Source organism: Notothenia rossii (assembly GCF_949606895.1).
Source record: "Notothenia rossii genome assembly, chromosome: 2".
Classification (NCBI taxonomy): domain Eukaryota; kingdom Metazoa; phylum Chordata; class Actinopteri; order Perciformes; family Nototheniidae; genus Notothenia; species Notothenia rossii.
This window is the reverse complement of record NC_136904.1, coordinates 21919116-21946242: the sequence shown is the minus strand read 5'-3', so window position 1 is coordinate 21946242 and position 27127 is coordinate 21919116. Positions and strand designations below refer to the sequence as shown.

General features: G+C 41.3%; 1 protein-coding gene across 2 annotated transcripts in view; it reads right to left on the bottom strand.

Annotated features, from left to right (window-relative positions):
- The window catches only part of LOC307029459 (glypican-6-like), a 172529-nt gene that overhangs the window by 34825 nt on the left and 110577 nt on the right, over positions 1–27127 (bottom strand). For both annotated transcript variants that reach the window (XM_079665490.1, XM_079665491.1), the window contains exons 5-6: positions 2915–3045; positions 172–315 (exon numbers count right to left, since the gene is read on the bottom strand). In XM_079665490.1, the coding sequence (XP_079521616.1) occupies positions 172–315; positions 2915–3045 (275 nt within the window). The remainder of the gene's footprint in view (positions 1–171; positions 316–2914; positions 3046–27127) is intronic.

Sequence of the window (27127 nt, the reverse complement as noted above, 5' to 3'; positions counted from 1 at the left end):
CTTTTTATAGCATACAACAAACAATATCTGAGGATTTGCCACCAGCCTAAGGTTTGGTGGCAATCTGTTTCAGCCCTGCAAATTCTGGGATATGGAACATTCACATTTTGTGTGATGAAGAACATTAAGTAATCTGTAGTATGTGGTTGGTTATGTTGTTTCAGAACGCACCAGTCTATCCAGGCTTGTTCCGGCTGCTGTGGTTGGCCTCTCTTCAGGAGTGTAGGGTCTGAAGCGACCACTGAATACATCTGAGATGCCGCGTGCAGATCTGCCAACTCCTGATTGTTTTGGCTGGCCGCACCCTTGAAAAACCTAAAATGACCATGGGACAGAGGGAGATCCAATGCAAAAGTCAAAGACGACACAGAGTAGACTTCTTGGGGAAATCACACAGCTTTTGCAACATTTTAAAACATGTTTTTCCATTATTATAAGATGTGAGCTCATTGCAGTACCGATCAGTTAAAAGGAGGTTATCAGCATGAGTTATACAGTGAACTAGGGCTAAGTCAATCTCTGGTAGAATATACATCCATCCTGACCCCCCAACAGATCTGAGTTACTTACACAACCAACATTTTTCCCTTTAAGGCTTCTGTCAATTTTGTCACAGCAAAATTTCTGGTCTGTGATTTGAAATATAAAACTATATAGAGCCAGCCTGGAACCAGTGCTGTCTATCAGTGAGCAGTCTCCTTTCACAGGAAGTGTCAAATTGGTGGCAAAAAAGAGAGAAAAAAATCTTTGTATGCTGTTACCCCCATAAAATCTGATGATTTTAACTTGAATTTTTCGGTCAAAATCCTTTTTGGCCCATATCAATTAACACATAAATACATAGGATGTGTTGATAATCACATAGTTGTTTAATAGAACAATGTCATCCTGTAACTATGATAAATTTGCCTTCATAAAATATAGAATTTCTTGTTCCGGTAATCAATGGGTAGTTCATAGAGGTCCACTGTGAGAATAGATTGTTTTCAGATGGCTTGTCTCTACAGGCTCTGACCAGGGACATGCACAGGTACGGGCCATAGACTGGTACGGGCTAATGTTGCACGGGCAATGGCCCGTTTGGCCTTTTTGGCTGACCTGCCCCTCTGGAGAGAGCGAGAGTTTGTTTTTCTTTTTTCTGTTGTGGCCGAATCAACATGATAAGCCCACAATTAGTATTGTAGCGTCTCGCTGCGGGAAACACACTTTGTCAGCGTTGTCATCTGCCGGTGCGTTAAAGACCACCTCTAGTGTCGGATTTTGGAAACTTGATTTTGAGTTGTCTCATGGCATTTAGGGTATAAGGGACAAACCAGGGGACTTTACTTCCTCTTGATACCGGTGGTTATTTACAAAAAAACACCTACATATAGCCTACTTGTTGTTATTGTGCTTCTGTCTTTCTGTGTCTTTTCGTCTGTAAACTCGCTCAACGGGGCCGCTCCCTCTCTTTTCTTGATCGCCCTCTCACGGGTGAACAGTTCAATGTCCCGCTTCATTGTAGGATTTCTGCCATGTCTCTACCACTTTAGTTTGACCATCTCCGTTATTAAGTTATGGAAAATAAATAAATAAGTAATTAGATTACCTTACCGTTACTGCGCTCATAAAGAATGATACGAATAAGAATAATGCGTATTGAACTGGTTTAATTAATTAGTGAGTGTATTTAAGGTAATTAGTTAGAGGCCCTATTTTATCAGTATATCTGGACTGCAAAGCAGTTACAATGGTTAAACTACATTAGAACAGAATTGTCCCCATTTTGTCTTTAATAGTTACTAACATTAGATATTTTAATGAGATATGGACCGCAAAAACAAAAGATGTCCCTGGTTTTCATTTTTAAAATCAACTCACCGAATGCAATAGTCGCCTTAGTTTATTTTGTTCGGAGATGTGAATTACTGTTCAATTTAGTTGATGTAATTTTTTTTCGGGGGGAGGCCCTTTTTCCAGTTTAGAGCAATAGCCCCTCCCAATGTCTGTGCATGTCCCTAGCTCTGACGGCCCAAACAGCTCACCTCCAAAGCACACGGCTCATTAGCATTCCTCTCTGGCCTGTATGTGATGGAGCACTCTAATGTGCTGCATGGCTGTCAGGACAAGAGGCTGTCTTTTTTCTAATATTTATCAATTCTTCACCATGATTACAATTCCACTATCTTGTACATCACGCAAGCAAACCGATTTTCAACAGGTCTGCGCAGCAGGAATGAAAGCACTGTACTTATGGTCAAAATACGACCGTGGGGGAAAGATTGTAATCTCGGAGCAATCTGTCAGCCAAGCACAACCGTGCAGGGATAGAGCATCAAGTGCATAGACAATGGGTACAGTTGTAAATTGCAGCCCTTTTGATATGGAAAAGAATGTGACATTTAATTCAAACTGACCTTTGTAACTCTGGCAGGAAGATAGGCCAGACTACACCAAAGGGTCTGAATAAGAAGTTGAACTAAAACAAAAGCCTTTTGACAAGAAAGACAATGACTAACACTTCTGTGATTGATAACCTCCTGAATGAGCTGCTGGAAATTAAAAACTTACAAAGAATGATCAGCAAAATAAAGTCAAAAGAAAGGAAAGAGGTAGATTGTTGCTCACCTCTCTTTTAAAGACTCACCTTTATATGGTTATATTTCCTAATTATGTTCATAAAAAGTTACAGATGTGTTGAATAAACTCTTTCAAAATCGTACTCAAATGTTGAGCCAGAAAGCTCAGTTTGCAGCTAAATAATCGTTTAGTTTTTTTCTGCATGCAGCGGTGTCATTTGACGAGACAGTGATGAAGTAGTATGAAAGGAATTACTACCAGATGTTTCAGTCTGTATAACTACTTTGTGCTCTATAATGTTTAAAAATAAATTGCATCATAGCATTACGACCATAGCCGATTGAAAAGACGGTACCTTGGCTGACACTTGCATGCTGTTGTCCTGCATGGTCATGATGGCATCAGAGATCTTGATGTCGACCGGCTCGATAACAGCTTCAATGTTGAAGGGTCCCTCCAGTCTGTCTGCCACCAGTAACATGGCATCTGTCATAACAGAGCACACATGTCAGCTCAGAGAAATATCAAACATTCACACATAGACATTTAACTAATTCTGTTTACGCACACATCAATATGTTTACATCATGTCTGGGTATTAACAATACTCAGTGAAAACCCTCAGGGTTCTTTGCTTCATTATAAGTCTGACGGTAGGCTTGTGGTGCAGTGGTTGTGAGTTGGTGTTCGGATCAGGGGGTCACAGGTTCAAACCCCACTGCAGTCAGCATCTCGTTGTGTCCCTGGGTAAGACACTTCACCCCAAATTGCTCCTGTGGGGATTGTCCACAGTATTGAGTATGTAAGTCGCTTTGGATAAAAGCCTCTAACAAATGACATGTAATGTAATGTAGGACATTGCTCTGAAGACTGTTTGCCCATCCAAATGTGTTGACAGTCAACAATCACAAACACAAAAGGAACCTGCAAGACCTTTATCTAGACACTCAAACACACACTAAGTAAGAGATCTCTGGAGCAACCAAGGTGTTTGTAAGAGGATGTGCAACATCACGTATGAATTACATTTCAATGTGCTTAGCTTACAAATAGCTTATTCATAAAAACAAATCATTGACTTGCAAACATGCTAATCACTGCAGTTTAACAGAGAGCCACAACACTTCTGATTTATTCATCAATTTGCATTGGTAATTCTAAATTGTGAAAGCATATCAATGAGATATAAATGTACGCCTATGTATCATTCTTGTACTCTAATTACTTAGAGTACTTTAATAACTTTACATATCAGACATTCAGTGCTTGACTTAGTTCTTTCTGGCAAATGTGAATTCACTAACACACCAAAAGCATGCAATTACTTTGCATCACCAAAATACATCACTCAGATCATCTGACGCAGGTAATTTACTCAGGTACAGAGTTGTAATGATTCTCTGCTTTTTTGTCAAAACCCTAACTTATGACTTTGCATCTAATCATGTATTTTGAAAACAATACAATACAAACCAAAGAATATTCTCTGGTTTTATTAAAATGGTCAAAACAAACCAACAACAATCACAGAGACCATAACCTTATTAGTGTGAATAAGTCTCGGCATGAATCAATACCTAAAACGGATAACCCACCAAAGTGCCACTTTGCATTTTTCATTATAACTTTGTGATATTAACATCAATACAGAGGAACGGCTCTATTGATCGTGTCGGATAGGGAGGTATCAGTGGTGAAAATGTTTGTGTGTTGGTGTTTGATACTACCGTTTAACTCTATCTAATCTCCCCAAAAAAGTCCAGCAAGTCTTGTTTGAGGTGTAGTTAGTGGTTAAGTGGTGAGGGCAGGGAACAGTGATATCAATAAGACTTCATCTCTGTCCACTGACATTAGCAGAGATGTGGATCAATAAGCCAAAGTATAGTCACACCTACGGGAGCTGTTCCCTATGAAAGGGCAGCAGAAACACAGTTCCTCTACCACTTAAGCAGAAGTAGAATTACATCATAGGACCACAGGTCATCAACTAAATGTTGATGCAGAGTGCTCATTGGACTAGGTGCAGCTCTATGGGCTGAGGGGGTAATGCTTGACGGTATAAGCAAGGGCCCAACCATTGGAAAAGTGACTGCATCTCATAAAAACTGCCAAAAGAAACCTTGCAAAACGGTTACTGTTGACATAAGACCAGTTATTTTGAATAGAAAAAAACCCTACCTTGGACTAGGGCCGCACGATTTGGGGAAATAATCTAATTGCGATTTTTCTGACGATTTTTCTGCGATTGCGATTCGATTTGCGATATTTGTTTTTAAGCAACCCAACGGAAGTTTATTGTAAAATGTGGCCATATCTCTGGCTAGGAAGGTTGCATCAACATGCTCCCGTCTCTAGCACCCCTGCAGCCCGAGCTACGAGTGAAAGAACTAAACTTACGTGAAACTTCCATTGGGTTGCTCTAAAGTCAAGCTTCAGTTTAAGATTCACCCTGTAATAGATGTAAAACATGTGATAGAGCATTACTAACCTGACTCAGATCTAGGAGAGCTTCATTGGAAGCCATTTGGAAAAGGCAGGCACTTTCAAAAATACTTGGCAGGTGATTGGATCAATCTGTCTATTCACATTATATCATGGGCCACTTCTGATTGGTTAACAATGGCTGGTAAATGTGGAGCACAGCACTTCTGATTGGTGTGGATGACTGACATAGAAGAAAATAAATAAATAAATAAATTTAAATTTAAAAAAAATAAAAAATCGCGATTTCGATTTAAAATCGATTAATCGTTCAGCCCTACCTTGGACCTATCATATTATCCTATTTGTTTCCTTTTTAAATGTATATTTGTTTTACTGATTTATTTTAGCCATTTCATTTGTTTTTTTAAATGTATTCAGTGAGACAATTCATGTGAGATGAGACAAGACAAGCCAATGAAATACAAGGGATCAAAACTCCAGGGTAAATCATGCATCTTGTACACTGTAAAATAAAAAAGCAGAGGTTTAATTATAGGATATCGAGGTTGTCTATAAGAGACATTTCTGTTGTGAAGTATTCTTGTGTGTGTTAAAGTGTGCATATAGAGGGGCTTTTTATTGAATATTACATACATTTCAGGCTGAGTTTTGCTGTCTCGCTGTCTCAGGCTGAGTTCAGGCTAAGAAATCCGCTGAGCTGCAGCTGAGAAAAGATAAGGCTGAGTGAGTGTGTGTGTGTGAGGAAGTGACGTAACGGCTACGAGGATTGGTCTAATTGGACCAATCCGCGTAGCCGTTACGTCACTTGGTACCCGGAAGAAAAAAATGGAAAAATAAAAATCTCCAATGAGGCGTTCTGGGACAGGTCTTTTCTGTGTTAGAGTTTTACTCGCTACAGGGTGTACTTTGAGGGTTTTTGACTTTGCAGACCATTTACATGCAGAAAAAGCTACATAACACACAAGGGGACGGGTAATAACCGGAAAAGCATGACATGGGACCTTTAAAAACATCCTCAGTGAGCTGTGAGAACTACACTACAATAAAATCACTGCAAGACCTCTCTTTACAAAAACGACAAAACAAATACTTTCCTTCCTTTCTTTAAGGCATTACTTGAGTTGTTTTCCCGATCTGCTACCCTGTGGTTCAGATTATGTTTAGGTAGCTGTGATTACTTGGTTACGCATAAAATATGACTTGTGTACAACAAACAATTAATGACTGTTGGTAGGCGATGCAACACATTTTATCTTAAGCATCTTCGAGCATAAGGGGGTGGTTTTGGCGCAGTGGTTAGAGTGTTGGTCATCAGATCAAGGGGTGTTGGTGAACTCCAGTTTGAATCCTGCCACTGCGTCAGGCCGTTGTGTCCTTGGGCAAGACACTTTAGCCGCATTTGCTCCTGTGGGTAATGTCCACAGTAATGACTCTTACATGTCTAATATGTGTAATGTGTATTTTTAAAGCGCTTTGAGCAGCTGTAAAAGCGCTCTAATAAAAACATGTAATGAATTATTATTATTATTATAAGGAAAAGCACTATAAAAACCCCATGTATTATTATTATTATTATTATTATTATTATTATTATTATTATTATTATTATTATTATTTTCAGTGTCAAAGCTGAACACTTTGTACTGCATTCATTGTTAAACCAAAGTTTTGATTTACTGAGGAGCGTTTATAATGGTAGGAAAACTTAAACTTAAACTTGTTCAGTAAGAAAAAGCTTAGGAGACTTGTTAAATTGACAAATGAGATCATTGGGGTAAGTCAGGTATAGCTATCACAATTACAGTATAACAGGCAGCACTGAGGAAAGCCAATACCTAAGACTGCCCTGACCAGCCGCAGCAGAATGAGTTTGAGCTCCTGCCCTCCGGCCAACATTTCAGAGTGGCTGTCATGAGACCTAAGGAACATAAAGTCTGCCTCCTCTCAGCGGCTATTGACAGGGAAGGATATTAAGCTCACCCGCTTGACTGAGCCAAGTGATTTAGAGGACAGGTGAGGATAGAGGAGAGAGCACTAGCTCGTTTAAACAGAGGTGAATAAAAAGCATAAAGTTTAATACTCAACCCGGTATTGCCAATTAGCATTGAATTAAGTTGTAATAAAATCAGGAGGCCTGTCTCAGCCAAGCAGAGCAGGGCAACCATCCAATGCAACCCAACCTCATCCAAAAAGAGCTGAATACAATTACTCAAACACACATTTGTTGTATTTAAGTGAATGTGTAAACACAAATCCATAGAGAATATTTGTAGAAAGTTCCTAAAAACTGTGGCTTAAGTGTCATGGACAGAAACTTGGCATAGGACAAGATGATTCGATGTTGGTGGTCATTCCAATCTGGATTAGACCAGATCAAAAGATTCACGTGTTTAAGACTGAATTATTGGCAAGAGCAGGAAAAAGTGTTAATATAGCACCAACATAGATCTGCATGATATTCTCACAAAGGGAAAAATTGAATACTTATTATGATCAACAAAGACAAGTCAAAAAATAATATAAATATCAAAAGAGAACAACATGTACTAATGCATTTACTGTTCTTGTACTCCTTAAAGTAAAGTGCATGTCTGATTACTTATGGTAAATTATTATTGTGTGCTCATGTATTGTTAATAAACAACTTGGTGAATTTGTTTTTCCTAATCTCATTTCCCATATGATTGGCATTGCAGTGATTGATTGACCAATCTAATTTTGTGAAAAATGGTATATACTGATTAATAAAAGACAGGTGTTTATCATCTTTGAGGTCAAACATGTTCTTGCTTTTATATAATACAAATCTACTTATTCCACAGGTATATAAAAAAAACATATAATGTAAGACTTTCATACAACCATCCACAAACAACAACCAACATGTTAAACCTGAAACGACTCCTAAAAACACCACTTCATTTTTAAAGGAAGAGAATCTTGCGGACTGGTATAGCATTTGTAGGAAATAAAATCAATATATGTGTGCCGGAATAAAAAATTAATACACTGTGTTATTCTAAAACCAGATGTTCACTCATCTCGACTTCCGGTTTTGTGAGTATTATCTCCAACTTCTGCCTTCGCAGAGTATTATTGTTTGTAGCCATTAGCATGAAGCAAACAGTATGTTATGAATGAGAATATGAGGAGAGTGACTTGTGGCGTTACATATTAAATACACAAAGTCTAATGCTCCTTATTGACGTTATTAATCACTCGCGGGAGACGATCTATGCCACATCACCATAAAGCCAAAGAGGAAGACGCTAAGCCAATGGGAGAAGACTACAGATGATAATATGGGAAGCCAACAGGAAGTCTCTTTTCCAGCCGTCCCACCATGACCGTGGAGAGAGAGCACACTCGGGCCCGAATCACTCATTGCAAATTCATTGTATCAGTGTACCATTGTTTTTTTAAACACTATTAACTTGTAAATACGCTTCCTGGACTCTTTTCAGCTAATCCTAAACTCAGGGCTATAGAATTTTAAACATCTGAGATTCTTGGACAAAACATAGATTATGCTAACTTGTTTTTTCAACTTTTTCTAATACAAGCCAATGCTTTTAGGGGGTACTGAGTGAATAGAGCTGAACAGAGAGACCCCACTCGTCTGTCTGCTAGTGGCTCCACCTTTGAAGAGCACTCCTGTTTGTTTACTCCCAAGTCCCAAATTGGGTGTGATGCTTGGTTAGATTTCCATCAGAAGCTGGCTGGAGGTCACTGCGGGGGGCCAACCCGAGTCCTGTGAAGTCTTCAGCTGCCTACGTTTAGCAGAGTACTGCTCTAATACCACCGCATAAAAAAGCCTCAGTGGAATACAGTAGAGAGAGAGAGAGAGAGAGAGAGAGAGAGAGAGAGAGAGAGAGGAAATTGGCAGCTATTCTGTTATTCATTCTATGAAAGACTCAAAGACCTTAAATGATAGCTTCAGCTGAGTTCTGACAACCTATTTTTCATTTAGCTTAATGAATATTTGATGGATTGGGAGCATGAGTCAGCCATATCAATTGCTTTGAGAAATTGTTACTTCTACATGCTTACTAAATAACTTTTACAATTGTGTCACATAAGGGAACGTTTAAAACAAATGATGAGCTGTTGATGAACAGGATTTTAAATACAAATCCAATGAACCCATAAGTCATGGATTTCCAAATCTCTGTGATCAGATCAAATAAAATGCGCATGAAATTAAATATAATGTTTCTGCCTCTTCAAATGTAGGTTTACTATTACTTCCATGCAGAGTACTTTTGACCTTTTGACAGTTAATTCCAAAGAGAGACAAGTATTTTCAAAAAGGGTTTTGAGTAAAAATTTGACTTTGGGTATGTCATTTTCAGGCTTGCAGACAATAACAGAGGTTTATGTTAAACCTTTTGGCTTTTATTTTATTCAGGTTGTACCCAGAGGAAAACCTGTGGCTCTGGTTAATTAATGGTTTTAATAACGCATTACTTTATACTCTCTTTATTTGATATTGACATTCACTGACATTTCAGTATTGTGTAATGATTAAATCATTATTTTCTCTTTGGTATTAACAAATAAACGATTTGCAACGCCATTCATCCATCTCTCCATTGACCGACACAGTGGGATGTATTGGCCTGGTGTTTTACTGCTGGCTGCATGGTGCCAACTTTCTTTCTTTTTTAGCTCCAGGCTGCACGCTTAGTTATTTTCTAATGGAAAACTCTATTTTTTACCCTTCACCCAGAGGGATTTGGAGACACACTGACAATTTACCTGCAAAGTCTCTTGTGAAAAACTTTATGTGAAATGTTGAGGACAAACAAAGCCCTTTCTTCAAATCACTTATTTTATGACATTATTACTAACTCTCATAGGAATGTCTGCCCTCAAGTCCCAGCGGCTGAATGTATTCCTTTTACTTTTGGTTGCTCAGTCAATACAATGTTGATGCAGTGAGCGGTGCTGGAGTGTTCATTGAATACACCCACACCAAGGTACATTTCCGTCACACTATTCAATTCATCCTGAGTAGCGACCTATAAAATCAGTTATAATAAACATCCTCTGGTTTCCCGGCCAATGCTGAGAAACTTCATACTGGAGGTTAAAATACTGACCAAAACAACGCTGAGAAAAAGTTCGTCTTTGCCTTTTTTATTTCATGTACTATTTTACTGATTTGTTCTGATCAACACACATTGCAGTGTTCCTTCAGATATGAGTTTGTAAAGAAAAGGGAGTTAACGAGGATTTAACTTGATCATTGGCCAGCACTAGGATCACAAGAATTAACCAAGTGAAATGAAAAACAAAACAGGACAGAAAATCATACTGAGCTCTGCATGACTGCTCTGGAGTTAATGGGAGGACCTGATTGTCAAGTCTTGTATATACAAGGCTTGACAATATAAAAATGCCCATTGATTTAGAGTTGCAATGATGAAAATGGAGGAAATAACATTTACCATCTGCTAGTGCAAACTGCAGCACATGTTTGCATAGTGCATACAAACTAAGTATCCCATAATATAAGTTGACACTCTTTCTACATTTCCGGCTACAGCTGATTTTCCATAGCAGGGGTTAGCGTTTTCTTTCCTTGCAGCGCAGCAGGACTATTGTAATATCACAGGATCACGCTGGAAGTGCCAAATTACAAGATCCCCCAAAAATACGTCTTGTACGGCTTCAAGTATGCGTTTGTGTCCAATCAGTGTCCTCTGAGGAGCTCCTGGCAGCTAATAAGTCTGTGGTGTAGATGTGAGTGAGGGAGCCTGTGATAGACAAATTGCACTTGTGACAAAATATCTTACAATGATATTCAAACAGTCAAGTCAAGTCAGTTTCTCTGCATATATGTCATAGGAAGGAACAAGGGAGTTGATGAAAGCATTGAAGATTCAAACTTAAAATGTAATTGAGAAAGTACATGATGATGGCATTCAAATGAAAGGAAATGTTATACAACACTTTATAAACCATACCAATCTTTTATATGGCATAGTGAACATGGCAAGCGTACAGTTGTTGATTCTTAAGTAACAAAAACTGCTCTGCAACTGCATCTGCGATGTGGGGAGCAGCTCCATGTCATGGAGACATCACTGCGTCACTGGATAAAAAGTGTCAGGGACACGGCTCCATGCTTACATGCTTTTCTACATTGACAAGCTGAGAGGAAAACTACTATGGCTTTGTTCAATGAGGGAAGGTGTCGACTAAATTCTGTACAGCAGCATGGCTCTTTGATGTGTCCCTGCTGCAGTCTCGTTTGTATCCCAGTATATAATTACTTCTCAGAACCTGCCAAGATTTCATGGAGTGCATAATGGAGATCGTTCCAGTTCAAAATATGAACACTGAAGATGACAAACATTTTAGATATTTCTGCATTTTAAGTTTAGCTATATCAATTATATTGCAAGGAAACTAACTGTTCTCATTCATAACACTCCGTTCGATGTCTCACTATGGGATGCGCCTCAACGCGTATGCAAACAGAAGCATCAATCTCATTACGCCAATCCTGATTGGCTGGTGATCTTGACGTCTACGTCAGGGAATCCACCCACCCTATAAGTAGCTTGCGCTACGACGCAGCGTCATTCAAACACCTCTTCTAGCTTCAGAGCACATCTCGAATTATCAGTAGCCGGGCTAGCTTAACGGTCCACAGACTGAACCCAAAGCTAACATTCGGTCGACGGGCGCTTGCCGGTTACTTTTTTGCTTTGCAAGAAGACTGAACAATATTAACACACCAGTTAATATTGTAATCTGCCTCGCCGTTTCTTTCTTTCGAAATTAAATTTTTTCTTCAAGCTAGTAACATACCTGTTGCTAGCTTTTCTTCCCTCCACACCAATACCACGGTAGCGAGGACGTTCTCTTTTCTCTCTCACACCAGAGAGGACGGAGATAAAAACAAAAGGTATTAACACACCAGTTAATATTCTTTAAAGAATAAAATCTACGCCGTCGCTTTTTCCTTTCGGATTAACGACGAGGTTGGATTTTTTTCTCAGTAACGTACCTGTTACTAGTGTGTCCACTCCACGCCGACAAAAAAAAAAGGACCCTTCTCTCCCTCACACCAGAGGAGTCAGGGACTCGGAGGCTCGGCTATGCGGCTGCGGGTTTAAGATCTCAGGCACAGACTCACACCAGGTCTGCTCGACCTGCCTCGGGCTGGAACACGCCCAGGAGGTTATCGATAACCCCGGCTCGTGCGGGCATTGTGCCCGCTTCACCATTAAGAGCCTCCGCCGACGGCTAGCACGCCAAGCTAGCTTGTCGGGACAGGACCCCCTCATGTCCGCTGATTCGCCGGCCGGCAATCAAGACATGGTGGCGTCCGCCGCAGAGATTGAGCCCCGCGCTGTGTCAGGCTGGGGCTCAATAACAGCGGCAGCCGCTGAACCGGAGCCCCGCGCCGTGTCAGGCTGGGGTCCGGTGGCGGCAAGAGCCGCGAGAGCGGAGCCCTGCGCTGTGTCAAGCTGGGGCTCCCAACTGGACCTCACCATGGTTCCACCCGCGGAGGATGTCCTGGAGTTGGACTATATGGAGGAAGAAGAGGATGCCTCTGAATTCCTCCTGTCCGACTCGGATGAGCACGAGGATGACATCTTCTCTTCATCAGCTCAGGCTGCAAAGCCGGGAGCGATATCCGCTCTCCCGGGCGAAACCACACCAGCTTGTGTCAACGCGCTGCGTCCAGGCTGGACATCCCATGGCCTGAAGTGGCCAAGGAGACCTCCAGATCTCGCTACGAGAGGAAGCAATTGCCCCAAGCAGCGAGGACAAAGAGGCAGCTCCTTCCAGTCTTTCCGGAGATGCTGGAGGAGGTGTCGGTCTCGTGGAGAGACCACCCTTTCAGCAACAAGGCCCCAATCCAGGGTGCCTCCTCCCTGGACTGTGACGGTATGGAGAGGCTCGGCCTGCTCCGCATGCCGCCCATGGAGCCGCTGGTGGCAGCCCACCTCCAACCGAGGCTGGCTTCGACACCGAGCAGGAACCCCACGCTACCGGCAAAGGCAGACCGTTTTCAGTCAGCGATGACCGAACGGGCCTATAAAGCCGCAGCTTTGACCGCCAGGGCACTCAATGTCTCCTCGCTGCTGACCGCCTACCAGGCGGAGCTCTGCGAGGACTTCTCGAGCAAACCTGAGCCTGCCGTGTGGGACGAGATCGCAGCGATCACGGACATTTGCCTCCGTGTGCAGCGGTGTGCAGTCCAAGCCACGGGCAAAGCACTGGGAATTATGGTGGTACAGGAGAGAGCCAGGTGGCGCAACCGGACGAACCTTCCAGACCGGGAAAAAGAGGATGTTCTGAACATGCCTATTATTCCCGAGAGCATATTTGGCTCCGCTCTAGCTTCGATGCAGCTGAGATGCGAATCAAAAAAGAAGGAAGACGAGGCTCTCCAGCTCTGTCTCCCCCGAAGGGTCCAGCCGCCACCTTCAACTGTCCCGCGGCAGGCCTTCACTCAAGCTGCCTCACGTCCTGCCCGGTTAAAGATACCGAAGCAGCAGAGACCACAGCCCGTCCCGGGTCCCCAGCCCAGGCACGAGGCGAGGGTGAGCTGGCCAAGAAGATCTCCGGTTCCGGCAGCAGCCGCTCAGGCACAGCCGACCCAGGTTTTCAGCCACCAGGCGAGGAAGAAGAAGCGAGCAGCCTAACAGCCTCCTCTCCTCGACGAGGACGAGAGAGCTGGAAGTTCCCTGTTCCCCAGCTCCAGGACACGTTCCAGTGTTAGATGCTCATGTGTTTTCGGGGTGCCATCATGCCCCCATCTTCCCGCCACCTCGAGTGATGCCAGAACATCATCCTCAAGTTCGCGCCATAAGGGAAATTGACTTAACATCAAAGACAGCAAGTTCCGCTGCCTGTGTAACTCACACAAACACATGTCATCATTATTGTTTCCTAATAACTCATTTTCCACTGTCAATTCCAGGCTTGAAGCCAAGGGCGCAGTCAATAAAAATGAAAAGAAAAACAATAAAAACAATAAACAGTCTGTCGTCTACCCCTCTTTTGAGAGCGGCTACGGCCTCTCTCAAAAGGCGGACATTAGACGGGGCTGTGAAGGCACCACTGCCACGCGCATGCGCAGTGTCGGCACGGGTTGTCAACCTGTGGTACCACCATGTTCAGACACTAGAGGGCCCCATAACACAACAAATAAAGACACAGAGGGCAGACGACAGAGATGGGACATCTCCGCTCGCTTTAAGAAGCGAAAAGTGGAAGATGCTCACAGATTCTGCTTGGGTTTTCAAGACAGTAACACAGGGTTACAGACTCCAATTCACTGTCACCCCCCCTCGCTTCTCGGGCATTCTGTATTTACAAAAACGGGGAGAGTCGGCCCATATTCTAGAGCAAGAGATTTTCTCGCTAGTAGAAAAGAAGGCTATATCGATAATACCCGCCGAACAGATTCAGAGCGGCTTTTATTCCAAGTATTTCCTCGTTCCCAAACGGAGAGGGAACGGAATTCGGCCTATACTAGATTTGAGAGCTCTGAACAAATATCTCAAAAGACACAAATTCAGAATGCTCACTCACACATCTCTGTTGCGTCTCGTGCGCCAGAACGACTGGTTCACATCAGTCGACCTGAAAGATGCGTATTTCCACATCCCAGTATATTATCCACACAGGAAATATCTGAGGTTCGCTTTTCAGGGTGTCTGTTACGAGTACAGAGTACTTCCCTTCGGTCTGTCTCTCAGCCCGCGAGTGTTTGTACGGTGTACGGAAGCCGCGATAGCCCCGTTAAGACAACAGGGTATTCGCCTGGCAACTTATCTGGACGACTGGCTGCTTCTCTCACAGTCGGAGCAAGAGGCTATTACGCAGACGAATGTCCTCGTAAAACACCTGCTCGATCTGGGTTTCGTAATAAACACAGAAAAGAGCATGTTGTCCCCAGCCCAGACTGTACTCTTCCTGGGCCTACGCCTGAATTCGGTGCCCTTTACAGCCCGCCTGTCAGCAGAAAGAGTGAAAGCCTTCAGAGCTTGCCTCACTCATTTCCGGCTACGCAAATATGTTCTCTTCAGATCATGTCTGTGGTTACTGGGGCTCATGGCGTCAGCCATCCTGGTGGTACGACTGGGACGGTTACACATGAGGGAGTTTCAGCGCTGGGTAGCTGCCCTCAGACTGGACCCCTGGAGAGTGATGGTCACTATAAAATGCATAATGGCACTGCGCCACTGGCTACACCCGACTCTTCTAGTACGGGGCGTGCCTATCGTGGAAAGTGGTCACCACAGACGCATGTCTGACGGGCTGGGGGGGTATATACGAAGGTCGACCTGTGAGGGGTCTCTGGAGCAGGGACCTCCAACGGTCACACATAAATTATCTGGAGCTTTTAGCGGTGTTCCTCACCCATACTTGAAGCCGTACATCCTACTGTACGCATTCCCACCCCTGGCTCTGATACCCCCAACTCTGGCCAGAGTGAGAGAACAACGCCACACACTGATAGCTCCACACTGGCCTGCAATGTACTGGCTGGCGGAGATATATCAGCTGCTGTGCGGGCAGCCGTGGCAGCTCCCCCTACGCAGGGACATACAGATGGAGCACTGAATTTCGGACTCCAGCTTACAGCTTCCTGCCTACGGCCTGCCAAAGACCAGTATAGAGGAATGTTAAGCCCTCCCACTATTTTCCAAGAGGGCGTTGCCAGATTTTCAATTTCAGGTTTTAACCAGGAGATGGCGCTTCATTCACAAATACAGAAAGACAAGTTTCATGGACTTTCAGTTGTGTTTTGAAGAGCATTTGAACACATCAATATTTTAGATCAACTAAAGTATATCTAATCTTGTAATTCAATAATATATAGTCTTTATATATTAAAGAATCATAATTATAATGTAAATGTTTACATTACACTTCTTTATTTGTTATGCTCATACTTTAACCTTTACAATCGTTTGCTTTAATATGCAGTATATTTTTGTGTTTGCTTCCTCCTGCTCCCTTTCGGACACATACTGTATGATTTATTATTATTATTAATATGAAGATATTATTAAGATAAGATAAGATGTTACTTTATTGATTGAACATTTTAGTTTAGAATGTGCTTTCCCACGGTAATTCAGAAGGCTCACAGGTCACATTCCGACCATTATTTAAAACAATAGGTGCTTTCACACCTTCTACAGTTTGATTTGTATAGAGGGAGCTCTGTCAGTTTTCGAATTACCCATTTGCTTTCGGGGAGCCCTATTTTTCAGAGCACATCCTGCTACTAAATATGTCACACGCACGCTCTGTTGACTGGCGCAGCAGCGCGGATGCGATCAATTGCTATAAAAACACTCTTCTACTAATACAGACGGTGTCACTATGCCGGCGGATGTGGCCGTTGTTGAAGCCTCTTCAGGCTCCGCATCGGCAGGCCTCTCCCTCGGTGTGGAGCTGTCAAACTCGACCCTAACGCCGCTTACAGCCGGCCAACTAAAAGTTGTTTTCCGTTCACGTTGTCATTTTTAGACTCCTTCGCTTCTTTGCTTGTGAATCCAAAAGCTGTGACGCTTGGCTGTTTTCGTTTTGCCATATTTTTTATTACACAGCCAGAGTTAAAAAAATATCAATATGAACATTTCAAATACCGCGCCGGCATCACCGCCATAATCATAGCAACGTAAGTAAGAATGCAGCGCCGCCACATACAGATGGCAACACCCAGACATATTCACAAATATAAAACAAATATTCACAAACTGTAATGAACAATAACTATTATTTATTTCAAGAACTGTTATTTACAGAAACTCAACATTTCTAATCTGTGTGACACAAATATGCACGATTGTTTTGGGCTCCCCCTATTTATCTCAAAGTCAGCCTTCATGGGAGCTCCCTCCCTCTTCGGGGGAGCCAAGCTCCTCCTGGCTCCCCCCCATTTCGAACAGTGTCTGTGGCTGAATGGCCAGCGATTAGGTGCGGCGCATTTGTCATAGGTGATCAGAGCTAGCTGCCTGCCGTCAGATTTCATTTAAAAAACAGATCTGATTTTAAGACTATTTCTGCGCTCATAAAGAATGATAAGAATAAGAATAATGCGTATTGAACTGGTTTCATTAATTAGTGAGTTTATTTAATACTAGAACCGCCAATCGGGTCAATTTGTGTGATGTGTGTTGTGTGTGTGCAATGTAACTTTTTTTCAATAAAATATTAAAGTCTCCCAGTCCCTGACTTTTCCTGAAAGTGTGTTATGTAGCACCCTATGTTGTTAAAAATTGCATTCTAATAGCGGGATTTGACAGGTTTAGGTAGGCCTATACAAAAACCTCTGGCGGTTCTAGTGTTAAGGTAATTAGGTACAGTAGAAGCCCTTTTTTTATCAGTAACGAATTTAGCAGTTGAACATAAAAGTCAACTAACTGAGGGTCACTTGCAATGACAGTGTAGTGTCTAACTGTAAGCTTGTCACTCAGAGTAACCTACCGTTAATTTAGCTGCTGGAGAAGAAAGATCAAGGGGGGAAGTGGGGAGAGAGCTGTGGTTGATGGGCCATTAGTTGTGTAAATACACAGCTGAGAGCTGCCGTTTCATTCAGACTGTTTAAAAAACTGTAACAACGGACTATTTTTCTTAGCGGATGCATGTCAATTTAAATCAATACATACAACTATTTTTTAAATCAATACATACAACTATTTTTTAAATAAAAAAAAGACATTTTCTAAATCCATAAAAGCATTTCAATTAATATTGGGAGTCATGTCGTTACTTTGTTGAGAATTTGGCCGTGTAATAAGCGGGATAATTTGCAGCGACTTGTTCCTTATGGGGAAAATAACACCCGTCATGTGTGTGTAGAGGTGTGTGTGGTTAAAACACTTTCATGAAGTGAAGGAATTTCCTTCTATAAAACAGCTGTGGGCAGCAGTGAGTGTCACGGACATGAATTCATAGATCAATGGTGCACACACTCTCCTGTCCTGCCAGGCGACACGCCCGTTCTAAGCCGTGTCCCTCACTCCTCACATCCCAAGCATCCCCACAAGTGTATTATGTTGTTACATCGTTTCAGATGTTATGTTTCAGTTGTGCTCTGTCTATGTTCAGTGATGCAAACTTGTCACCTTTCGGCGAAATTCGCCGTTTTGAATCCAAAATAAGTCGTTTGTGGGATTCATGTAGATCTGCAATACAAATATTTTTGGGGTATGGGGGGGGCTGGGACCCGGAGTAATCTGCGGCCGTGAGCTGTTATGTGCCATCATGACACGCATGGTGTTCTTTTTTTATATATATTTTAATGAAGTACGAGCTGTGTGCTCGAGTCTTCCTGCCTGTCGGCTCTGCTCATGGATGTATAATAAGGCTCTGCTGCTCCGAGATGATGGTCTAGCTTCAGCAGCTACATGACCTACGGGTGCGTTCGTTAATATTAACTGTGCGTCCGGAGTCACTGTGGCACAGACTGGACCGCTGGTGAACAGCTGTTAGAACGGGCTGTTCAGGTGTTCAGAGCAGAGCTCCCTGTCGGAGCGGCAGAGCGTGATGTGAACTGAAAAGTTTTTCTGTGGCAATATTATTTAAGGAATCGTTGAGCTAGCTAGCTAGCATACATTGTCACTATCTGCTAACGTTAGCTTTAGCCTTCTATTTCTAATAGTTTTTTTCATAGGCTATAAACAGAGGTGGTATAAGTATATATATTGTACTTGAGTAAAAGTAGAAGTACTCAGATCTTGTACTTGAGTAAAAGTAGAAGTACTCAGGTCTTGTACTTGAGTAAAAGTAGAAGTACTCAGATCTTGTACTTGAGTAAAAGTAGAAGCACACAGATCTTGTACTAGAGTAAAAGTAGAAGTACTCAAATCTTGTACTTGAGTAAAAGTAGAAGCACACAGATCTTGTACTAGAGTAAAAGTAGAAGTACTCAAATCTTGTACTTGAGTAAAAGTAGAAGCACTCAGGTTTTGTACTTGAGTAAAAGTAGAAGCACACAGATCTTGTACTAGAGTAAAAGTAGAAGTACTCAGGTCTTGTACTTGAGTAAAAGTAGAAGTACTCAGATCTTGTACTTGACTAAAAGTAATAGTCCCAGAGTGTAGGAATACTCTGTTACAGTAAAAGTCCTGCATTCAAAATGTTCCTCAAGTAAAAGTAGAAAAGTATTATCATCAAAATATAGTGAAAGTAGCGACAGTAAAAGTAGTCATTGTGCAGATTGTTCCATTTCAGAATAATAGATATGCTATGTTTTATAATGATTGATCATGAAAGTGTTCTCAAAGCTGCTAAAGGTGCAGCTATTTTGAATGACTTTGTATACTGCAGGGTAGCTTGTGGATTTACTCCAGGTGGAACTAAAGTCTGATTTAACACTTGATTATATTTCACTTAATTAATCCAGATCTGTGAAGTAACTAAAGGTATTAAATACATGTAGTGGAGTCAAAGTACACCATGTACCTCTGAACTGTAGTGGAGTAGAAGAACAAAGTAGCAAAACATTGAAATACTTAAATAAAGTACAAGTATCTCAAAATTGTGCCCAAGTATAGTACTTGTTGAGTTTATGAACTTAGTTACTTTACACCATGTGGCTATAAAGATAAAAAGACTTAAGCCTTGCACAGAGGCCTGAAAATACATTTTCAAAATGCTCAACAGTGCTGCCAAAATTATAAACTGACTGCTCCACAATTTGAAATAAATGCTTTTATATATTTCTATTATGTGACTCTTTGGCGTTTCTGTTATTATTAACACTGCTGCTTTAGTTGTTCTGACTGCTAACATCCTCTGTCATTCCGTGGGGTGGGGGAGCCGGGGGCTCGGATCCTTGTCACCTTTTTCATACCTGATGAGTTTGCATCCCTGTATGTTAAAAAGCGTCAGTCACCTTAATTCATGTAATAAAAACATCTCAGGTCAGTAACACTCAAAGCTAAATGTGCAATACCATGTTCAGCTATGTTACTATTTATAATGTTATTGTTGTTACATCAGAAGATGTACATATTGAAATGATTTCTTAATTTACAGTAGGCTATTTTTTACAATGTGTGTTGGAAGGATTTATTAAATTACTATGAATATTGTCATTGTTGAAGGCTTTTAGAGAAGGGTGAACTATAAGCCTGAATTACATAAAATGTTATACCTAAAAACATAAAAGCCACAATAAATAAGTCACAATTATTGTAGTTATTTTTACCTCCCGTATTGCTTTCAACCCACCAGCTTTTATGGTGTTGTTACGTCACTAACTGTAAGCTTGTCACATACAGTCTATGGTCACTCAGAGTAACCTACTGTTAATTTAGCTGCTGGAGAAGAAAGATCCGGGGGGGAGGGGGGGAGAGAGCTGTGGTTGATGGGCCATTAGTTGTGTAAATACACAGCTGAGAGCTGCCGTTTCATTCAGACTGTTTAAAAAACTGTAACAACGGACAATTTTTCTTAGCGGATGCATGTGAATTTAAATCAATACATACAACTATTTTTTAAATCAATAAAAACATTTTCTAAATCCATAAAAGCATTTCAATTAATATTGGGAGTCATGTCGTTACTTTGTGGAGAATGTGGCCATGTAATAAGCGGGATAATTTGCAGCGACTTGTTCTTTATGGGGAAAATAACACCCTTCATCCAGATGAGGATCCCTCCGCTACACTTTGGGATCCTGATCGACCGACGAAACTCCATTAAAATATACATATTTTTGGTGAATTACTGAGTTTAGGCACGTTAATAACGTTTTAATGAAGTTGAATACAGTATATTCATATGTGTCAGTGATTTCATGTCAATTCGGCGAACATAAACATAAATGATCGTGGTGAAGATGATGATTAAATTAGGATTAAAAATCGAGAGCCGGGCTGCATTTCCTCCCATTCGTTTTTTTCGAAAACCAAAATTATTTTGTTAAATAACAACATGGTGATGTTTTGTAAATGATTACATGTCTCTTATTTGGCACAGTAGTATGATATCCGTGACATATGGATCTTAACAAAGTTCCGCTGTACATCCGGCGTACTGTATCTCACTTTATTTCACATGAGCTCCAGTATGGAACCCCACTGCACCCCCTGGTGGATCAATGATCCATTGCAGCTGGCTTCATTATAATTACATTTATCTATCACGGGGGCGGTCTCAAGTCAAGCTGGAGGTTTTCCCTTGAGCGAGGGCAGATCACGTACCAACCACGGCCCTCGCGTTTCAAACTGTCTGAAATGAATCGCTACATCTGTACTGTCTCAGGCGGGGGGGACGATCTTTCACCCACACCCAGAGCGCTTGGCACTATGGGCCTGGCCCGTGAGTGGTACAATCTGAATACAGTTGGGCTCCCTCAGAAGGTGATAAACACTATTCAGAGTGCGAGAGCTTCCTCCACCAGGTCTCTCTATGAATGTAAGAGGGTGTTTGAGGAGTGGTGCCTTCAAAAAGGACACATCTCTTTTCAATATCCTGTCGGGGTGATTTTATCATTTCTACAGGACCTAATTGATAAACAAAGAGCTTTCTCTACGATCAAAGTGTACCTGGCTGCTATTGCTGCATGCCATGTGGGCATTTAGGGAAAGACGGCTAGCCAACATCCCTTGGTCTGCCGTTTTATGAAAGGGGCTCGCAGACTCCTCCCTGTTTCCAGGTCACTGGTTCCCTTATGGGACTTGGCAGTGGTTTTAGATGGTCTCACTCGACCTCCATTTGAACCCCTGGAAGAAGCTGACATGAAACACATGTCACTGAAGACAGTGCTGTTACTGGCTCTGGCATCTGCCAAGCGAGTCAGTGACATTCATGCGCTCTCTGTACATCTTTCATGCACTCAGTTTGCCCTGGGGCAAACGAGAGTGTTGCTGAAGCCCAACCCTGCCTTTATACCTAAGGTGGTTGGCTCATGTACCCCCATTGACATTGAGGCATTTCCTCCGCCGCTGTGTTCCTCTGAGGAACAGAGTTTCGTTGCAATGACCAACTCTTTATATCCTGGGCTAACCCTCAGAAGGGCAAGCCCGTTACCGGGCAACGGCTCTCCCACTGGATTGTGGAAGCGATTGCTCTGGCTTATACGAGTCAGGGTTTGCAGGCACCAACGGGCCTGCATGCTCATTCTACTCGTGGGCTGGCTACATCCTGGGCTTTGTTCAAGGGTGTTTCCATCCAAGAAATTTGTGCAGCAGCGAGCTGGTCCTCACCGCTCACTTTTGTCCGCTTTTACAGGCTAGATGTCTCTGCTCCAAGTGTGGCCCGCGCAGTGCTGGGCCCCGTGTTGAGACAGGGTTCTACCTGTTAAGTTCTGGTTGTTTTGGTGATTTTCGAGATAAGCATGTCTAGCAATACGGGAGTTTCAATATCCCATAGTGAGACATCGAACGGAGTGTTTTGAATGAGAACTATAGGTTACTTACGTAACCCCAGTTCTCAGAGTAACATGAAGTGAGATGTCTCACCAGACGGCCCTTCTTGCTAAGGCGAAGCGAGAAGAGGTGCTTATTTTGAATGACGCTGCGTCGTAGCGCAAGCTACTTATAGGGTGGGTGGATTCCCCAACGTAGACGTCAAGATCACCAGCCAATCAGGATTGGCGTAATGAGATTGATGCTTCTGTTTGCATACGCGTTGTGGCGCATCCCATAGTGAGACATCTCACTTCATGTTACTCTGAGAACTGGGGTTACGTAAGTAACCTATAGTTCTACATATCCAGTTCGGGCATCATGACTCTACAGTTCAACCAGGTAGGCTGTTAGTAGTATAGGCCCCCTGGTTAGCTCAGCATAATCTACCATGGAGATCTAGCCCACTAAAAAGAGAACCAGCGTCGTAGGACCTGAAACCCAGAGTTTTCCCTGAAGTTAGCCCGCTAAGCGAAAATCTGGCTTCGTAGTACAGGCCTCTGCTCTTCGAGCAAAAACCTGCCTGTTTATTATAATGGCTCCAAAATTCTGGAACAAATTCCCTATTAATATGCAAACATCAGAATGTCCACACATCTTCTGTCGCAGATTGAAAACCCACCTGTTTCAAATGCACCTTGTCCTTTACCAATAAAAGAGAAAAAAAAAAACTTTGCACTTCTGTATGTCGCACTTAGAAAGGACTGGCTTATTTGAAGCCAATGCAGTAGCACTTACAGTGGGTTGGCTTTTAAAGGCTAATGTACTTGCAGTATTCTCTGTGTTTTGAGTTTGTATCTTAATGGTAAATTGCACTTATTATACGTTGTTTTGGATAACAGTGTCAACTAATGTAAATGTTCCATTCACCCTAAACCTATTTAAACAGAATTTTGGTTTCCATTGGCTTGTAGTTATTGGCAGAAGCCACATAGAGTCACAGACTGAGCCTCATGCAAAGAAAAGTTAAAAATGGGGTAGGTAATTTTGGAGAAACCAGCCCGAGTGCGCTAGAATTTGAAAATACACAACCGGGAAAAATCTGCCACTTCCTTACAGAGCCTCTCCTCCAACACATACGAACGCGCACATGACCAATGAGGGCACGAGATAAGTTTGTGCACAGATGGAAGGCTGACAGGCAGGTAGGCCATCCAGTTACTTTAGCCGGGCCGGCTAAAATGATTTGCCGTGCTTTTTACAGTACTACGGCTTCCACAGATGAAATTATTTTATGGATTTTTTGTCAAAGCACACTCTAAAAACAAATGCCTTGGCTCAACAAAAAAAATCAACGCAACAGTTTGCATAGATTTTTATTGAGTTAAGACAACTTCTAATGAATAATTGTCTTAAAGCAACAAACTTATTTGAGTTAGGGGAGAAGGCTTTTCCTCTACAATCAGAGGTTTTTTTAATTACCACTTACTTAATAATTGGTACCATAAACACAAGTTTTGTAGTTGATTACTCAAAAGATTAAGTTGTTCCGATTAGTTTTACCACATGATTTAAAAGGGATTTTAAGTTGTATGTACTTAATTACCCTCATTCGGGATACAAGTTTTTAAGTTGATTACTCCAAAAATTAAGTTGTTCTAACTTGCTTTACCGTATGATTTAAGAGGAATTTTAAGTTGTATGTACTTAATTACCATCATTGTGAACACACGTTTTTAAGTTGGCAACCATTTATAAATTAAGTTGCTCCAAATATATTATATTCAATTGTTTTTTTTCTTAGCCTTTTCATGTTTTTGCCTCGAAAGAAAGAAATTAATTGATTCCACAAGAAAAATATTAGGCAATTCACTTTTTATTTTGAACTGCAGTTGTTTATTTCAACACATGATGTTTCAATCAGGAGAGATTTCATTTTGTTTGAACATTTATTGACACATGCCATATGATAAGGTGCATGAACACCTCAAATCACAGCTGACTACAGGAGAGAGGAGAACCATTTTATAGTTTGGCTGCAGTACGTTGATTGGCTACTGGAGAATGAGGTGAAATGTAATAGGTTAAAGAGAACGCGTGATGAGCTGATTATATGCAGCTGCGGAGTGAATGTATACACACCCAGTCTTCTTGAAAGAACTTGCGCTGAGCTTCATCTAAATCTTGAAAAAAAAGATAACCGGGGAAATTGATAATACTAAAGATATTACCATGGGAAATGGGGACACAGCAAATAAATGCTGCCATCACATCGAAGTTAGAGGCCTTTGCATATTTAAAACCAGTGCCAAATATGTAAAATCTGTAAAGTTTTTGTAAAACTACAGAGACAAACTCTCAATGGCCACCAATCTGCAGATCACACACATCAATTTTACAAAAGATGTAATAAAGATGTTTACACTGCCGACAGTCATTATTTCAAACAGTATGAACACATTTAAGGCAGAATGCTTGCTCATTCATTTGTTTCCCTCCACCACGATGGTTGCCATTGTATGGTCAGATCCTGGGGTGGATAAAAAGCGATATCACAATAGTAACCAAAGTATTTTTATACTCACAGTAGCCTCTACTACTTTGCAGTTCAAAGGCTGCTAATGTTGGTCAAACAGCAATTTGCCTATACAGTGCAACCACAAGGCTATCTACTGTATTTGAATGACAAAAGATGACACTCACCTTAAAATGTCCTTTGTATATTTCTATTTGTCTTAACTGTCGGAACTTGTCCAGGCATGTTAAGTGGGAGTGGACTTGAAGTCCTTAACTGAAGTTGTAGAACAATTAAGTTATCAAGCCAATTGCATTACTTACTACGACTTGAATTTAGTTTTAAGAGAATTAACGCAGAAATAAGAGTTCAAATTACACACAATATTAAGTTGATGTAATTACCAACATTATTACGTCAACACAACTTATAAATTAATGTTTGCAACTTAAAATGTTTATCTAAATCAATTAACTCACATTTTTATCTTCCAACCATGCATTTAATTAAGTGGAGGTGAAAGGTCGCCTGAATTCGTTTTTAGAGTGTACTTATTCATTGCTATCGGGATGTTAAGAGCATTCCATGGAATATAACAAAAAGTGTATCTCGAGCCGGTTTCTCAAACTTACCTACCCCACCTTTAAGCACAATAAACGTATTGTTGTGTTAGGTCAATTCATACATTTGTCAATAAAAAAAAGAAAGAAACAATCACAGTAAATGTCAAGTAAATTGATTAGGGCTTTAGTCTAATGTGATCTTGTGTCAATTACAAACTCTTAATGCCTCAAGGGCAGTGCACACAACAAACCTGACATGACATATCATGTTTCTCGTAAGTGCTACATTTTTAATACCACCACTAGAGATTGAGAAAAGCAGAAACTAAAAATAAAAACATGCCTTTATCCATATCTTTACCTTAGGGCCATGAGATCAGAAAACACTATGAATGGCCATATTGGTCACTTGGGAATGCATTGAGAAAAAAACGGATTATAAGAAGAGAATCTCAGAGAAAAGCAACTGGTTAAAATTGTTTGCTTATATTTGTGGGCAATGGTTGATGTTTCTCTTTGCATTATGCTCATCATTTCCAAAACAAAAACATGCTTTCCTTTGTTAATAAAAAATAAGCCATAAACTGTCTTAAATGCAAGAATTTAAAAATCAAGATACATTACATTCAAAGTTGAACAATTATACCTTGATATTATTTTGCAGCAGTCAGTGCAGTAAAAGTGCTCTACAGGGACTAGCCGGGGGAAAGCCATGGATTATTTTTGTTGTCCCAGTAGACCACTGAGCTCTCTGACCTTTCCTTGAGGGGCTCAGTCTCAGTGGATGAAAACACATGCAACATGCAATAAAAGATTACAAACATATAATGTCTCTGTTCCGGGTTCTACAGTGCAGTGACGCATTTGTGCTTTATTTAATAATGACCACAGAACAAAAGGGCTTACAGCTGTTTCGTATCATGTATTGTCACAGAGGAAATGAAGCACACTTAAATCACCTTCAATCATTGCTCCATCAGCTTTGATACAGTATCAATATTTCTCCACCTACATTGGAGAAAAACTAACTTAACAAAAAAATATGCTTAACTAAGCTCATGCTATTTTTTAAAAGCTCATCGATTGTGTGAAACAGACATTTTCTCATGCACTTTTAGCTTGATTGGACTTTTTTGGGCCGTGTCTGGATTACTTTAGCTCATCTGCAGTCTCAAAGACTATGTCCTTTTTTTCCACATATGACTGTCATGTCTTTTTACAATAACACTTTCTATACTGCTACAGCTGCAAGACTCTGCTGCTTCTGCTGTGAAGGCAATACAACTATTAAATAAAACATAGCTGGCCATCAGCTGGGGTAACTCAAAGTATTGCTTGTATGTAAGATATAGCAGCGTAAGCATTCGTTCCAGAAATACAGAAAAGCGGCATCCTGCAGATTCTGTACAGCCAGTAGTGTTTAGAAAGACAAATATACAGTTTTTTGATTATGCAGACAATATGGAGATCACTTGACTAAGTGAGTCATGCAGCCTTCAGCTTTCTGACAGGCAGGAGACCACTGGTCTGTCTGTTTCTGTCATGTCTGTTACTGAGACCATCATGCTCAATAGTCAGTCAGGTGGAGTACCTATGTGCCTTTGTGTGTCTTTTTCCCTTGTAAATGTCTCAGGTTTCAAGTAAAGATGTATACATGAGTCATATAGAATACTGAATTACTCACCAGTTAAAGCATGTGGATGTTG